We start from the raw sequence: 16,080 nt of genomic DNA, 5'->3' as shown, positions 1-16,080 counted from the left end.
GATAGTGACGTTAATTTTAATATAATAACTCTAATTTTTTAACATAGTGACTTATAATACTCATATTGACCAATATATTAACACTTTCATTATAAAATATATTTTTCTCTTATGACCTTTATTAACACATTAACGTTCATTTTAATATAATCACCTTTATTTTAACATACTAAGTTAGTAACCTTTTTATTGATATAAAACTCTTTAAATATAGTGATCCTAATATTAATGATTCACAATAAATTATTGTAAATCAAATCTGTTCAAAAGTTTTTATGTTAAATTGTCAATCAAACAAACACTGTAATAGTACTCGTACTTGACTACTCGTACCACTAGTATGGGGCAATGGACAAGGAATGTGGGTACTTCTGACATGTCTCAAAATAGGAAGAGACTTTCAATGAATAAGGATCTAGAGAATTCATTATTTCATTAATTTACTCACTTAACGATATAAAAGGACTAATTTTTTGTAATTTGTTGATTCAGCAATAAAAAGGAGGGGTGCTGGCACATGGATACACACAACTTGCTGCTCATGCCCGGCTGCTCGGCTGTCCCCTTTTAGCTCGTGATTAGTTTCCGTACTATACTTTTTTTCCTCCATACAAAAAATATCTATGCTACGTGTATACTTTTTTTCCTCCATACAAAACTTTACATAAGATTGTGGATATATAAAAAATTATATATAAAAAAAATTATGGATGTACACAAGTACTTGTATAAGAGTAATTATGTACTCAGGGTCTATTCTCTTACGTTGAAATTCAGTTCAGTTCAGTTCAGCTAAATTCAGTTCAGTTTAGTTCAGCTCAATTCAGTTCAGTTCAGTTCAGCTCCTAATTTCCTTCTCTTATAAAATATTCATTTCAATTCAGTTCAGTTCAGCTGAGTTCAGTTCAGTTCAGCTGAGTTCAGTCAATGAGAACAGGCCTTCAGTCCCATTTTTTAAAGCATTCCACTTTGAATTTTAAACTCTTTACGTACAACATTATAGCCCTGTTCACTTCACCTTATAAAAATATTCAGCAAAAATAAAAATAAGTTCAGAAAAATTAATTTCAGTTAAGCAAAAATAATTACAATTCAATAAGATTAATTTCAGTTCAGTAAAAATAATTTCAGTTCAAAAGAAATATATTATTTCAAATATTAGCTTATTGGTCAAAATTTTGTGTTGCCAAACATTTCTGTTTGTTGGAACACTTAAAAAATTCTAAGGAATAATAAATCTTATCTCATATTACTTGCAACATTTAAACTTTTTGATGGTCAAATTGAGGAAGTAAAATAAGGTGGAGCATCCTTTCTATACGCTCAACTTTTCAATCCATGTGACTTTTGGCGATTGAAATTTTGGTAGCCTTTTGACTAAAGACTTTCTTTGGTGAAAAAAACTTTTTGATATCGAATTAACTCAGCTTGATGTTTGTATTTTTGTAGATAGCTATCTGTTACGGAATATAACGTTTTAGCTTACTACTTCCTTTTTTCGAAGCTAAAATAAATGCTTTATTTTCTAATTTATCATTTATATACATTGTAATTATATAAAGGAAAAATATAAACAAGTGAAATTTTGTTAAATTATAAGATATACAGTATATTTTCAAAGATCAGTTTTTTAAAATTTTTACTTGTTACAAATTTAATACAATGTAGATATATTTATATGTTGAGAATCATGAAAATCTAGATAATGGAGCAATTACATTAGAAGGGGAAAGTACTTATTAAGTTATTTTAGTCGTATTTTATGAGATTTGGTAACAAACAACAATTAAGTTTACATGCAATCAATTCCACATAACATAACACAAACACAACCACCATCTTCTTTATGATTCATTCTGATATAGAATGAAACTACCACTTAGCTATGCCGGGCCTACACAGTATGTATTCATGCTTGATTGCTATATCGCAGTATATCTCATGGAAGGTTAAGATATTTCAACTATAACTAGCATTTTGGCCCGTTCAACGAACGGGTTGAAGCTCATTTTATTTTTCTTGAAATGTGTTACTTATTTGTGTTGTATGTGTAGGTGATTTTTTATAATAATTTGCTTAATTTTCTTACTTATAATTTGCAAGTTAGGAATACATAAAGATTTTAACATTAAATAATTTGTTATTTTAACTTTTACATTAAAAGGGTATAAAGAGGAGTACACCTTTTTTTTATAGTGAAAATGGAATGCATAAAGACTTTAGCATTCAATAACATTTTATTTTATGTTTTACTTTAAAAGGGAGTATAAAGAGGAAATATTAATTATTGTGTTATGTGGCATATCGCATATGGGTGAATTATGATGACATGTGTCATATAGGTGATTGTGGTTTCGCTTTTTAAATACTAGTATAGACTAGTATAGATATAGACTAGTATAGACTAGTATAGATGAGTGGTTTAAAATCTGGAGCTTACTAACCCTATTCAAAGAAAAAAGAAAAAAACATGAAGGGAAAGAATGCAAGCAAATGTTTGCAATTTTAGAGAAGCAAAGACAAAGGGCCAAGGCCCAAGGAAAATTCTGTTATGTTAGAAAAGATAGTGGGCCTATTTCAAAGTTCTACTAAAATATTTATACGTAGTATATTTACATCTTATAAGTTTTATGATATGGACTAGAAATTCCTTCCCAATGATTTAGTGAATGAAGATAAGAGCCATCTATTACGAATTTAAAGGCCTTAATAGGCCCATATAATGTTGTACACTGATACTTCTATTTTCACGATTGTCATTTGTCAATGCATAAATTTAATAATTTTGGCAACTAGAACTAAATGGGGCAAGTTTCATTCTTGTTAGCTCATTGCCTCATTGAAGGGTTCCTTATTTTCTTCGCCTTATCTTAAGGGTTTCAAGAGTAAAAATGGTAAGCTTTAGTTGTGTTATTTCCACTTCAGTGACTTGAGGTTTTCGAAAGAATTCACTATGGCGTTTTAATACTAAAGTAGTCAAGTTCAATGACTAACACCAACGAGTTACCGAGTTTTGGAAGATGTTTATTGGAATCTAAATACCCTGACATTGTATAAAAAACATGAATCTATATGGATGATACTCATGAAATGAATATATTAATGCTTTAGTGACTTTGTTCATTACATTTAATTGATGGTTTAAAGATATTAGTGTCTAATTCGCAGAGTTAAACAATTTAAAACATCTTACATAACCAAAGTGAAAAATAACAAGCTACCACAAAATGATTCTTTTAATGGTGTTGATGTTTAGAATTTGACATGATCAAGTCGTCCATGAGAAAATGGTTAATTTCTTATCAGGCTCTAACTTCAAGTCCAGCCCAAAAAAATGTATACATAGCCCAAACTGACATAGTCCAAGACCAAGATCGTTAACAATTCAAACCTGATTCAGGTTACATTTATACTAATTTCACTTGCTTGTAATAACTCAACTAAAGATGCACACTCTAAAGTTACTTTATACTTCATATTTATTTAGCCTTATCAATTCATCCACTAGTATAAGCTAAGCTATCTTAAAACATATCAACATTTTTTTTTGGGTGTAGAGAGATCTGCAAAGGCCAATAGTATAGTGTGGATGGGGTTCGATCTCGAATTCTTAGGTATCACCTCCAAAGAGTCCAAACCTTTAAACAAAAGTTAGCCAATCCACATCAAGTTTAAATTTTCGCAAATAATTAAGGGCATGTTCTCTTCAGCTTAAGTTCAGTTCAGTTTGGTGTTCCTAATTTCCTCTTCTCATAAAATATTCAGTGTTTGCTTCAAAAAAAAAAAAAAAAAAAAAAGAACAATAATTCAAGAAGTTGTAATAAGATGTAAACATATGCTTAGAGTGAAAAATATATTCTTACACTACAAGAAAAGGGCCGTTTTGCGACGGAAATAATTCGTCGCAAACTGGCAAAATTCCGTCGCAAAGTGACTTTGCGACGGATTTCCGTCACAGGCATGGCGTCGCTCGAACTTTCGTAGCAAACAGTCCTTTTGTGACGGAATATCCGTCGCAAAACGAATTGCGACGGATTTTGCGACGGAAAGGTAGTTGTAGCTGAAAACAACATTTGCGACGAAAATTCCGTAGCAAGAGGAGTCATTTTGCGACGGAATATTCCGTCACAAATTTTGCGACGGAATGTATTTCCGTCGCAAAATGGATTCTTTTGCGACGGAATAGTCCGTCACAAATTTTGCGACGGAATTTAATTCCGTCACAAATTTTGCGACGGAAATTCCGTCGCAAAGTTATTGTAATTTTAATTTTTTTTTTTTTTTGTATTTTGTTTTTTTTTCCTGGAACCTGTATTCCTGCAATCCTGTTTAATTTTTTTGTATTTTGTTTTGTTTTCCTGGAACCTGTATTCATGCAATCTTGTTTAATAAAATACGTGCATTTAAAATAATTTCAGTCAAAAAGTCCACGCCCTAACATAATTCAAATATATACAACACGTAGCCGTAACTACCAAGTACGGTACATGATATAATTTTTTAAACTACAATGTCATCCATATACAAAAATCGAAAAATGACACCTAACTAAACACAAGCTGGCTGTCCTTGGCCTGCACCACCACCACCACCACCACCCGGGTCGTTCCTGGGGTCTCGAATCTGAGGCTGAATCGTAGAACAAGTGAAAGGAGTGGTCAATCCTGTAAATCTACTGGCTAACTCCTCTAAGAACTCCTTGTTCTTCCTCTCGATTTCAGCCATCCGTTCTGCCACTCGAGCCTCCACTCGAGCATCGAGCTGTTCCGCCACACGGCTATCGATCTGGCTCTCAATTGCTTCCACCCTCTCATTCAACTCCTTGTGGAAGTTTTCCTGCATTTGAGTTATGACCGACGGTACGTATTGGCTGGAAGAACCCGATCCTCGTCCCCTAGATGTGCCGTAGTACAAGTCAGCACCAACACCAAGACCTCTAACACGACCCTTCTTATTACGACCACCAGCCGCCTCAAAGAAAATTTCATTTTCAGACAGTTGGGAACCCTGGGTTCTTGATTCCTCCTGTCTGTGTTGGTACGCCTCCTGTAACAAACAAAGGATATACAATGCAGAAATAAAAATAAAGAATGAGAACCAATAGTTTGAGGCTTGATATAGTTCATAAGTGGCAATATAGGTTCACTAGGTCCTAAAACTAGGAAAATTGGGTGAAAATGGGGCGTTTTTGGTTCTAACTTGTCTATTTCTCACATTTGTTATCTAATGAACCTATTTTTGTGACCTTAATACACCTAACTAACATAGTTACTTGAGTTTGAGGCTTGAAATTGTTTATAAGTGGCAATATAGGTTCACTAGGTCCTAAAACTAGAAAAAATGGGCGAAAATGGGGCGTTTTTGGTTCTAACTTGCCTATTTCTCACATTTGTTATCAAATGAGCTTATTTTTGACCATAATACACCTAAATAACATAGTTACTTGAGTTCGAGGCTTGAAATAGTTCATAAGTGGCAATATAGGTTCACTAGGTCCTAAAACTAGAAAAAATGGGCGAAAATGGGGCGTTTTTGGTTCTAACTTGCCTATTTCTCACATTTGTTATCAAATGAGCTTATTTTTGACCATAATACACCTAAATAACATAGTTACTTGAGTTCGAGGCTTGAAATAGTTCATAAGTGGCAATATAGGTTCACTAGGTCCTAAAACTAGGAAAATTGGGTGAAAATGGGGCGTTTTTGGTTCTAACTTGCCTATTTCTCACATTTGTTATCTAATGAACCTATTTTTGTGACCTTAATACACCTAACTAACATAGTTACTTGAGTTTGAGGCTTGAAATTGTTTATAAGTGGCAATATAGGTTCACTAGGTCCTAAAACTAGAAAAAATGGGCGAAAATGGGGCGTTTTTGGTTCTAACTTGCCTATTTCTCACATTTGTTATCAAATGAGCTTATTTTTGACCATAATACACCTACCTAACATAGTTACTTGAGTTCGAGGCTTGAAATAGTTCATAAGTGGCAATATACAAATGAACTTGAACATCATCCGAAGATAGAATTTTCTTATTCTTGCATTTCACACAAGGACACCTAATCTCCTCGGGGTCACTACTCTCAGGATGATCTTTGCAATACTGAATGAATTCCTTAACCCCTTTCACGAATCTAGGATCAATAGAATTCCGCCCACACAACCTCTCATACATCCAGCTACGCTCTGTTCGTTTCATTGTCACAACTTCTACACAACTCACGCATATAATCATATCAGTCACAAACAATAGTAGCAAAGTATCAAGCTAAGTTCTTTTCTTCATAAAATCAAACCTACATGAGGTTTTAGATGACATATATCCAGGGGTCCTTATCACTCCAACCTAACCCATCCTTGGACATCTTATCTCACTAGTGAATGTATGCCTAGTGATGAAACACATATAATTAACACACAATTACCCACATTCAAATAAACATACATACACTAACATGTATTTTTAAATTAACATATATTTTAAACTAATCTAACATATATTTTAAACTAATCTAACATATATTTTAAACTAAACTAACATACATTATAAACTAACTAACATATATTTTAAACTAAAATAACATACATTATAAACTAATCTAACATGTATTTTAAACTAAACTAACATACATTAAACTAATTCTAACATTGCAATATATCTTAAAAATTAAACTAATTCTAACATTGCAATATAAATTAAACTACACTACACTAAACACAAGTAATTAAATAATAAAATTTAGTTACAAATTAAATTAAAAAACATAATTAGAAAAAGTTAGGGTTTACATTAAAATTAAATTGAAAACAAAAACAAAGGGGGATAGTGGAATACTCACCGGGATTTGAGGGTGTTGTGGCGGAAATCCGGCTGCCGGAAGGAGGGTGGTGTGGTGGCTGCACACCGCCGGCGAACGGAGGGGCGTGAGTGGGCTTGAACGGAGGGGGTGGCGTGGGTGGGCGTGAGTGCGCGTGAGTGGGAGTGAACGGAAGGGGTGGGCGTTAGTAGGTGTGAGTGGCCGGATTCCGGTCGTTCCGGTGGCGACAGCGGCGGTGAAGTGGCCGGATTTTCTTTCTCTCTCTACGCTTTCCTCTATCTCTCTCTACGCTTTCCTCTTTCTGTTCTTCGTTTTCTTTTTCTCTCTCCTTCAGCGAAACTTCAGTTTTTTTTAAAAAAATTTAAAAACTTTTTGCGACGGAATTTCCGTCGCAGAATCCGTCGCAAAATGTTTTTTTTTATTTTTTTTTTAATATTGTTTTGCGACGATTATTTCCGTCGCAAACAAACTTTTGCGAGGGAATAAATTCCGTCGCAAACTTTGCGACGGAAATTCCGTCGCAAAAGTTTGTTTCCGTCGCAAAGTTGCGACGGAATTTATTCCCTCGCAAATTAACCCTTTTTGCGACGGAATTGTAGTCCGTTGCAAGGTTTCCGTCGCAAAATGACCTATTTCTTGTAGTGTTATTCGTATGTATAAGCTTAGGTTATACGGTGGGTTCGAATGTGCTAAGGTGATAAACGTGTTGGATAAGATTATGCTTTGGGAAAGCAGTGTGCAAACTACCATATTCTTCCCATTATTTATTAAATGTTTTGTTAGGGTCTTTCATGATTAATTAGCCTAGCTTGGTCCTCCCTTCCCCATCCTCCTTTAATATTGGAAAAGTACATACAGTATAAGTGGTTTTTCTTTTCTTTTCTTTTCTTTTTTTTTTTTTTTTTTTTTTTTAAAAAAAAAAAATGGCGTTATCCTTTTACATGTTTGCTCTATTACACTTTCTTTGTTAGCAATAATAGATTACTTTCTATATTTAGTAAGTTAAATTATACAATAGTCTCTATATTATCCATGAAGTATACTTTCATAAGAACTTAAATTATTTGTAGCACTAACAAGACGAAAAAGTAATGTTTATATAAAAGATAGACTACTACTATAATGTTGTACGAGTATATAGTAAATTACATGTGGCTAGTCGGTCATATATATCATCATGTGACATACCAGGTACGGATTACTCTGTATTGTTTAAAGGCAAACGGAGTACTCCATAATAACGGTTGGCTAAAAGCCTAAAAGGATAATGCTTAGTCACTTGATTAGAAACCCCTAAACATCTGTATGTAGCTTGGTGAATGGTGACTTGATTTCAATTCTTTCCGTAAAGCTACAGCAAACATGCATGAAATTATCCACCTTTCCACTTAACTGTGCTTGCCTGTTTAGCTTCCGTAATTCAATGCTTTTTCCTTTTTATAGGAATGGAATCACGTTAATTTGAGTAATACCATAAGAAAAAAATACTAATGATCATGACTTCATGAGCTAGACCTTTATAAAGAGAATATTCACCACAATTAGCTTAATCTTGTAAACATATACTCGTAATAGTTAGCAATAAATAGGGTGGACAAAATTAAAGAATTAGGAGGAAGAAACTTGACTAGAGGGAAATAGGGAATTGACAAAGAAGAAATCTTTATTTTCAAGATATTTCTATAAAAGGGAAAATCAATTGAAGAAGCTTAATTAATTAAATCAGATCATATTGTGCATGAAAGCTATAACCAATCCATTATGCTTTAAATGTTTCATTATCCATAAATGCCGCGATAGATCAAATTCTTGATGCTTAGTTTCTTATACATCAACCCTAAATAGTCAAATGTCAAATTAGATAAAACTGTTTCATTCATCTTAACTTTTTCATCTTGATTTAAAATCTAACAAAAAGAGTCATCTACCAAACTTAATATTTATATTAACCGTAACCAAACCAAATCCCAATCCCAATACGTAATTTCATTTCGCGAATAATGTAGAAAAAAACTAACCGAACAAATAAGAATGTCTTAACCACCTAAGAAATTTCATGAGCATACCTAATAAATTAAAATTAGAACAACTCATAGTCTCATACGGTATAAACAGTGGACTTGACATAAATACAGTTATACAACGACATCAAAATGCAGTGATCAAATTAGGTGCAATGCATGATGAGTAATGTGGGGGGCCGTACCAAACAATACATACATCCATCTACATAACATGCATGACTCTAATAAAGTCACATAAAATAAAAAATAAAAACATATAAAGTAACCACATTTAAATTATACTTGTACATTTTCAGGCTCTACTTAATTAGCATGATTCATGGCATCTTAAACGCATATCCTTTACATAAACTCTTCTTCGTCGTCATCTTTTTCATCTTCAAATCTCAACTACTTAACAAATGGAGTATAACATAAAAGATAAACATACATTTTCCAGTTGGCAACATCTACCAAATTTACATTATGCTTTAGAAAATTCAATAGCCATCATTTTAACAACAACAACTAACCACCACTATATATCTTCAAATGCCGACAATACGCATCTTCTTATGTATTTTCGTTTTTTGAAACGTTTTTGTATGAAATGTCCTAGAAAATGCTATCTTTTTGTACTTTATCAAGTTTTCGTTTCTTGACTATAAAGTATAAACCCATCAATAAGCAAAATGAAAAGTACTTTTAATATTCATGGTTTGTGTTGAAAAACAATGCAATTCAAGCTTAAGGATAACGATTAACGTCTTTAAAAGTCAATAGTCTTATATGTGCATCAGCCTTCCATCTCTTGGAAGCATCTTGATTCTTGACTATGGGAGCGTGCAAGTTGTAATATACATCAGCATTTGAGGGACATATACGTCATTATTTTAAATACTCTCTAAACTATCTCGTAATGTTAATTAATGATTTCAGCTTTCATCTCTCAAAAAACATCTTGACTAACGATCATGCATGTTATAACGAACATGTATACTACATTGCTATTCTAAATGCTTAGATCGTCATATTTCAAATTATTTGACAATCTAATGTACGGGTAATAATTTATGACTTCTATTTAAAATCTCCAAATTATCCAACACTAAGGGCCTGTTCACATTAACTGAACTGAGATGAATTGAACTGATTGGAGCTGGATTGAACTGAATAGAGCTAAAATAAATGTTTTATCAGAAAAGGAAATTAGGAACTGAACTGAAATTAAACTGAAGTGAACATGCCCTAACTTAAAAATTCTATTTATAATTTCTAAATTATTCGAAAATATTTAATCAATATCTTAGTAATTCTATTTTCATAATATGCTTTAGCCATTTAGGATTTTGTTTGAAATGTTGGATGGATTTGAATGGATCCTAGTTCTAGTGTACGCACCCCATAAAATACAGCTGTGGCCAACAAAGAACGAGTATAAAGATCGAAGAATATCATTCAAAATTGTAACAAAAAATCATGGTATACTCATCTGATACATGATTTACTGATACAACTTTTATATTTAAAAAAAAAATCCACAAAAATTAACCTAATAATATACACAAAACCAATATTCCACTAATGACCCCGTATATGTATCACATGCAATATCAATAGTAATTTAAAGTACCCACGTCTCACCGACAACTCCACCACCACTTTCCGTCGCACGTTCTCCCATTACTCGAGCCACAACCCTCAATTCTTAGCCGTCCGATTTCTCCGATTATCAAAACCATTACCGTTACCAAGTGTTTGATCGTGCTCCCAAAAATCCCCAATAAAAGTTTTAGCCCCGTCTAAGCTAGGATAATAAGTAGGTTCTAGAAAGATCTGACTCAACAAATCGGACGACTCAGCAAAATTAGCCTTGGCCTCCAAACTCCCCATCATAATCATCAACAACTGTTTATACCTAAAGAAGAACCCTTTCACACCAGATTCCACCCCTTGAAAAGCTTGCAACAGATGAATCTTCTCGAACCTTCTCTTCTCTCTGTATAACTCCATTGCCGACTCTTGTATCACCGGCCCTCCCATGGGGTCCACCTCCACTTCTAGAATCTCCGGTACCTTGTGTCGCAAGTCTTTGCTTAGCTTTGTTATCTCGATTAACCCTTTTGATCGGAAACAAAAGGTTTCTGAATCCGACGTCGTTTTCATCTTCAATTGCGTTTTTAATTGCAGGAAATCGTCGGGATCCATTAGTAGGTGAAGACTCTCGATTTGTTCTAGAAGCTTCCAGATTCTTTCTAGAATCCAACAATCGTCTGTTGCTTTGGTGAATTCCTCTTTGCTGATTCTCTCTCCTACTCGGATGATCAACTTCTTCGCTGCGAAAATCCATGACTCGAAAATCTGGTGAATTGTGAATAATATCTGGTTTTCTGGGTTTGGGACATGATCCAACGCGCCTTTCTTAAGCCCGTGCAGCTCACACGGTCGGCAAACAGCATCGTAATCCAAATTGGGCTTTCCGTCTAAGTTGGGCTCACCCAGGCCCAAAGTATACGCGCATCTCCTCATAGCCGACTCAATCGCGTAGAATATTCTGGAAGAAATCTCCTCCGATTTCTGCCACGTGGCTAACCGCGGTAACAGACTTGATTCGCTACTACGGCAGACCACCGTAACATTGTGTTCATTATCTGCTAATTTCCAAACTTCAGCGGAACTTCCAGTTTGTGGGACCACCTCACCGAACGACGAACTCAAATCAACGATTGGCGCTGCGCCACGTGTATCATCGTCTTCACATAAAACTGAGATTAACTCGATTTGATCCCTTGCTAACGACTCTAATCTCCGGTTCCATTCTCGGCGGTTCAAATACGGTCTGTTGTCGTTTAAGACGAGTGAAATGAACCGGAATGTGATTTCTAATGCTTGTAAAGCGGGTCGAATAATCGACTCGTTTTCCCAACCCGGAAACTCGACGGAGCTCCATAACTGATGGAGTTCCGGTAACCGGAGATAGCTTTCGTAGGCTAAGCAAGAAGATTCCGACGCCGGAGATAGTTCTCCGGCGGTGATTGGAACCGGAGAAATGAGGGGGTTTGAAGTGGTTCGTTTTGGGGCGAGTTTGGGGGATTTTTTGGTGAGATTTGGGGTTGATTGTACCATTTTTGTTTTGCAATCGAAATCTACCATTTTTGTTGTTTGAAATTTGAGTTTTTAGAGAGAGAAAGAGGATAGAGGAGAGAGAAGGTAGTTTTTGGATAAGATAGATTTTTTGTTGTTGTTGTTGGTTTGGTCTCTGAGAAGTGAAAAGAGAGGGGAAGGTGGTATATATAGGTGGAGTTGTGGAGAATGGGACCGAGTTTTAAAGCCGTGTGGAAAGGGCTGGCGTACAAGGACGAAATCGTGTATCCAAGGAGGAAAAATTAAAAATAAAAAGTGAAAAAGGAAATGGATTTTTAATTATTTAATTTTTGGCGGTTTGAGATTCTGGATAGATTACAGATTACTAGCACGATTATTTTGAATTTGAATTTAAATTTAATAACTTGAATATTCACTATCTATTATCCATTTCTATTAACTACGGAATATTACTAAAACAAAACATGCTAACATTATTAAATGACACTTGTCAACTTTTTATGAAATTTTTTCCCGTCAAAACTATTTTTGACATCATCATTTTTTTCTCAATCTTTTTTCCTCCTAAATTCTAAAGTAAACAAATACTCCGTACAATATTTCTTTCAAATTAATTAATGAGATTATGATTACACTTTTTCGGATTAAGAATATTGGCAATCATTTTAAACAAATATGTATTTAATTCATGCAATGCACGGTATTAAACTAGTTACCATTTATAAGGTAATTTTGGCCGATTAATCAGAATAATTTATATTTTGTAAAAATATGTATATTTCAACCAAAAAAAATTAAAAAAAAATATACCTCTATTAATAAAGTTTAATCAGAAAAAATCAATCATTTGAAAAAACAAATATAATGGTGATTTAGTAAAAAAAAGTTATTTCTATCAAAAATTATTTTAAGTTCGGCCAAAAAAAGTTAACTTTTTTCTCAAAAAAAAAAAAAAAAAAAAGTTAACTTTTGAAATGTTCCAATAAAAAGTATAATTTTTTAAAAAAAATTTAATTTAATTTTTACTAAAATTATTTTTTCAGATTTTCTCTTCTTTAAAATTACTAATTTTTATTATAATGAATTTATTTTTACTGAATTGAACATATTTCTACTGAATTGTACTTATTTTTGCTGAAGTGAAATTATTTTTACATAAATGAAATTAATTTATTGGATATTATTTTTACAAAGTAAAGTGAACAGGGCCTAAATCCGAAATTCGTTTGAGGTTAAAGAACTTTTTTCCTCAATCAAAAATCATATAATATTTTTTTTTAATATAATCATATAATTTAATTAGAAGCCTATCGGTTTATAATGGCGGGTACATTGGTACATACATACAGATATGTTTCATTAATAATTTCAACAAATCCAGCAACTTAACAAGCTTTTTACAATAAATACTACTATAGCGTTTAGATGCGAATAAAGCAAACACAAAAAATAGAAAAACGTGGAAACAAAGGAAGCATCGTGGAAAACTGGTTATCGCACCAGTGGTGGAGCCTTATCTTAAATGGATAGAATTAAGGGAATGTTTAGCTACTCTTGGACTTTGGTCATATTCTATTACATACAGTCGTACCCATGCATTTTATTCTTGTCAAATTATATACACATTCTTTTTCCTCTCTTTAGACTAATAGACTACTGAGAACTACTCCGTATTATTATTGAATTATTGATTAGAATTTTTAATATTTTATTTGTCCCAAATTATTTATATTAATTCTGTCTCAACTATCTCAATTACTTGCAATCTACTTTTATGAACATATAAACTCACGTTTTCTATGATATTTTTTTTATTCAAATAGTATCACTTTGAAGTCTCTAATTACTACAGAGCAATTTGTACAAATGTTAAAATTATACCGAGTACTTACATCTTTAATAAACATACATTTACTGAATAATACATTTGACATTTCCCACCAAGATTACCCTCACTATCAAAGTATCATTGTTCAGTTTTTTTTTTTTTTTTTTTTTGATGTCTAGGAAGTATATAATCAGAAGACATATTGTCCATAAGCATATGGAGATATTTCATTTGAACAATAATCACCCATACTTCCTCAACTCCTAAAGGTACTATTCTAGCTCAATTATGAGCAACAAGCCTACAAGATGTACTCATATTCCATATCATGTATATCTAAAAGTGCGCGTTACAACTACGAGTAATTAATTCGGAATAGAGGGTGTATGATATAGGGAATTAGGGAGTATTGGTATATGAATAGTTGGGGGTGAGTGGTTGGCTTTAAAGTTACATGGTGACCAGAAACATATTGGTGTGAAAGGCAATATAACAAGGACATGTGAAATAGGTGGGTGTTATCCATTGGCTGTAAAGATAGGGAGAGTGACAGGCAGTTGTTGAAAAAAAAAAAAAAAAAAAAAATAGAAATACAAAAACATGGGGTCGGGTATTAGTTAGTTGATCTAGTAATGGATAAATCCTCGGATGCTTGCTTGCAGCATGGCTTTGAATGGGTCCAGCTGGAATGTGCTCCCAACTCACCCTATTCCATGTACATTTCGCTGTTTGTCGGCTCACGTCTATACTTTTTTATTGGACTACTATTTGTCATTTGAAGTTTTGAACCATATTATTTGTATAATAGAGAATTTGTGTTTATGGCCGGTAAATACCTCTTGATCCAACCTAATACTGGCCTGAATAGTCAATATAAGTCAACTACCTTATCTTTAGGGGTTGTATGTTCGAGTAAATTTTGCTTCAATGGTAAAGTCAAATATGTCCAATAAAGTTCAAATAATACTAGTATAACATCCTAAAATCCGTACATATATACAAAAGTGACATCAATATAAGATACGAGTAATATAAAGATCATACAATGTTAAATATGGACAATTAATCCGACTATATATTGATTCTCTTATTTTATTGTGGAATAAGCTTTCAAATTTGCATAATCTTCTTATGTAATATAGAAGAACTGGTAAAAATATTATCCTCATTTGCATTATTGGAATATTTCCTCCTAGCACCTACCTCCTCACCTCAATAATTAGTCAAAAATATATATTTTTTTTTACGGGATTAGTCATATACTCATATTTGATTGATTGAGGATTTATCATGTAAAAATGCATGGAGTATTTTTTTAAAAAAAAAATATAATTACTATTGGTAATAAAAACAAGTTGTAAGTTTTAATACAATGTTAATGATGGGCGACATGGGCCCATGATGTTGATAATAAAAGCGATAAAAAAAAAAATGATTTTCAACTAGTTAAAGTTTTGTAAATGGTATTCAAAATTAGTGATCAAATCTTAACATGTTTTTCATGGAGTACTGATGTATGGCTTTATCCACAAAGGTAGTGTTATGACATACTTTAAACAACAAGGGACATCAAATTATACAACCTCCATTTCATATTATTTGCAACGATTTAACATAAAGTAGAGAAAAAAAAAAGACCTAATCGTTGCAAATAATATAAAACAGAGGTAGTATATAATTATAAAAATTGAAAGCAATCATGCAGATAATCTTGGAAGTATTACCATTTCTAGAAAATCTAGATAAAATACAGCATAATTAAGGCTGCATGAAATTAAGTAACATCCCCCCTTATAAAGAGCACAAAAGTTTTAAAAAAGCGGGTTTACAATGATTTAATGAATGGCCGTATTTAGCACGAGAAAAATTTACGGAGTACTACAATTTCTATTTTTCCCTCTCTTCATGGGTTTCTATTTGATCTTTTTTTTTCTGCTCTCTTCTCTCTCCTCTTCACTTTCTCTCTCCTCTGCACTTTTTCTTCCCTCTTTCTTTCTCCTTTGTTCTTCAATTTCCTTCTTTTTTTCAATTTTATCTTGATTTTGTAACATAATTTTCATGTTTTGATAAATGATTCATCTTCTACAGCCAATTTCGAGGTATGTATGTTCATCTAATTTTTCACCCACTACGAAAAGCCACCGCCGCCACCACCACTACCGTGAACTTGAGCCTCGTTAATAGAAAAATTGTATATAAATTGATAGTTCATCTTTCACAACAGATCAAGCGAGTAACAATAGCAGCAATAATAATATATCAAAGTAGTAGAAATTTCGAATCAAAGTAACAGAATATGGGTTACTTATGAAAAAAACAAAAA

At 32.9% G+C, this 16,080-nt stretch overlaps 1 protein-coding gene and 1 pseudogene across 1 annotated transcript; both read right to left on the bottom strand.

Annotated features, from left to right (window-relative positions):
• Positions 1–4,294: 4,294 nt before the first annotated feature.
• Positions 4,295–10,508, bottom strand: LOC145596114 (uncharacterized). The gene is made up of 3 exons (XM_081652538.1): positions 10,458–10,508; positions 6,843–7,106; positions 4,295–5,046 (listed from the first exon to the last, which is right to left on the bottom strand). Exons 1-3 carry the CDS (start codon positions 10,506–10,508, stop codon positions 4,549–4,551), a joined length of 813 nt encoding a protein of 270 aa, XP_081508664.1. The 3' UTR covers positions 4,295–4,548.
• On the bottom strand, positions 10,243–12,071 carry LOC145595039 (nematode resistance protein-like HSPRO2 pseudogene; annotated as a pseudogene).
• Positions 12,072–16,080: the final 4,009 nt, after the last annotated feature.

Source organism: Chenopodium album, chromosome 19 (genome assembly GCF_948465745.1).
Source record: "Chenopodium album chromosome 19, dcCheAlbu1.1, whole genome shotgun sequence".
NCBI lineage: Eukaryota > Viridiplantae > Streptophyta > Magnoliopsida > Caryophyllales > Amaranthaceae > Chenopodium > Chenopodium album.
This window is presented reverse-complemented; position numbering and strand designations above follow the sequence as displayed.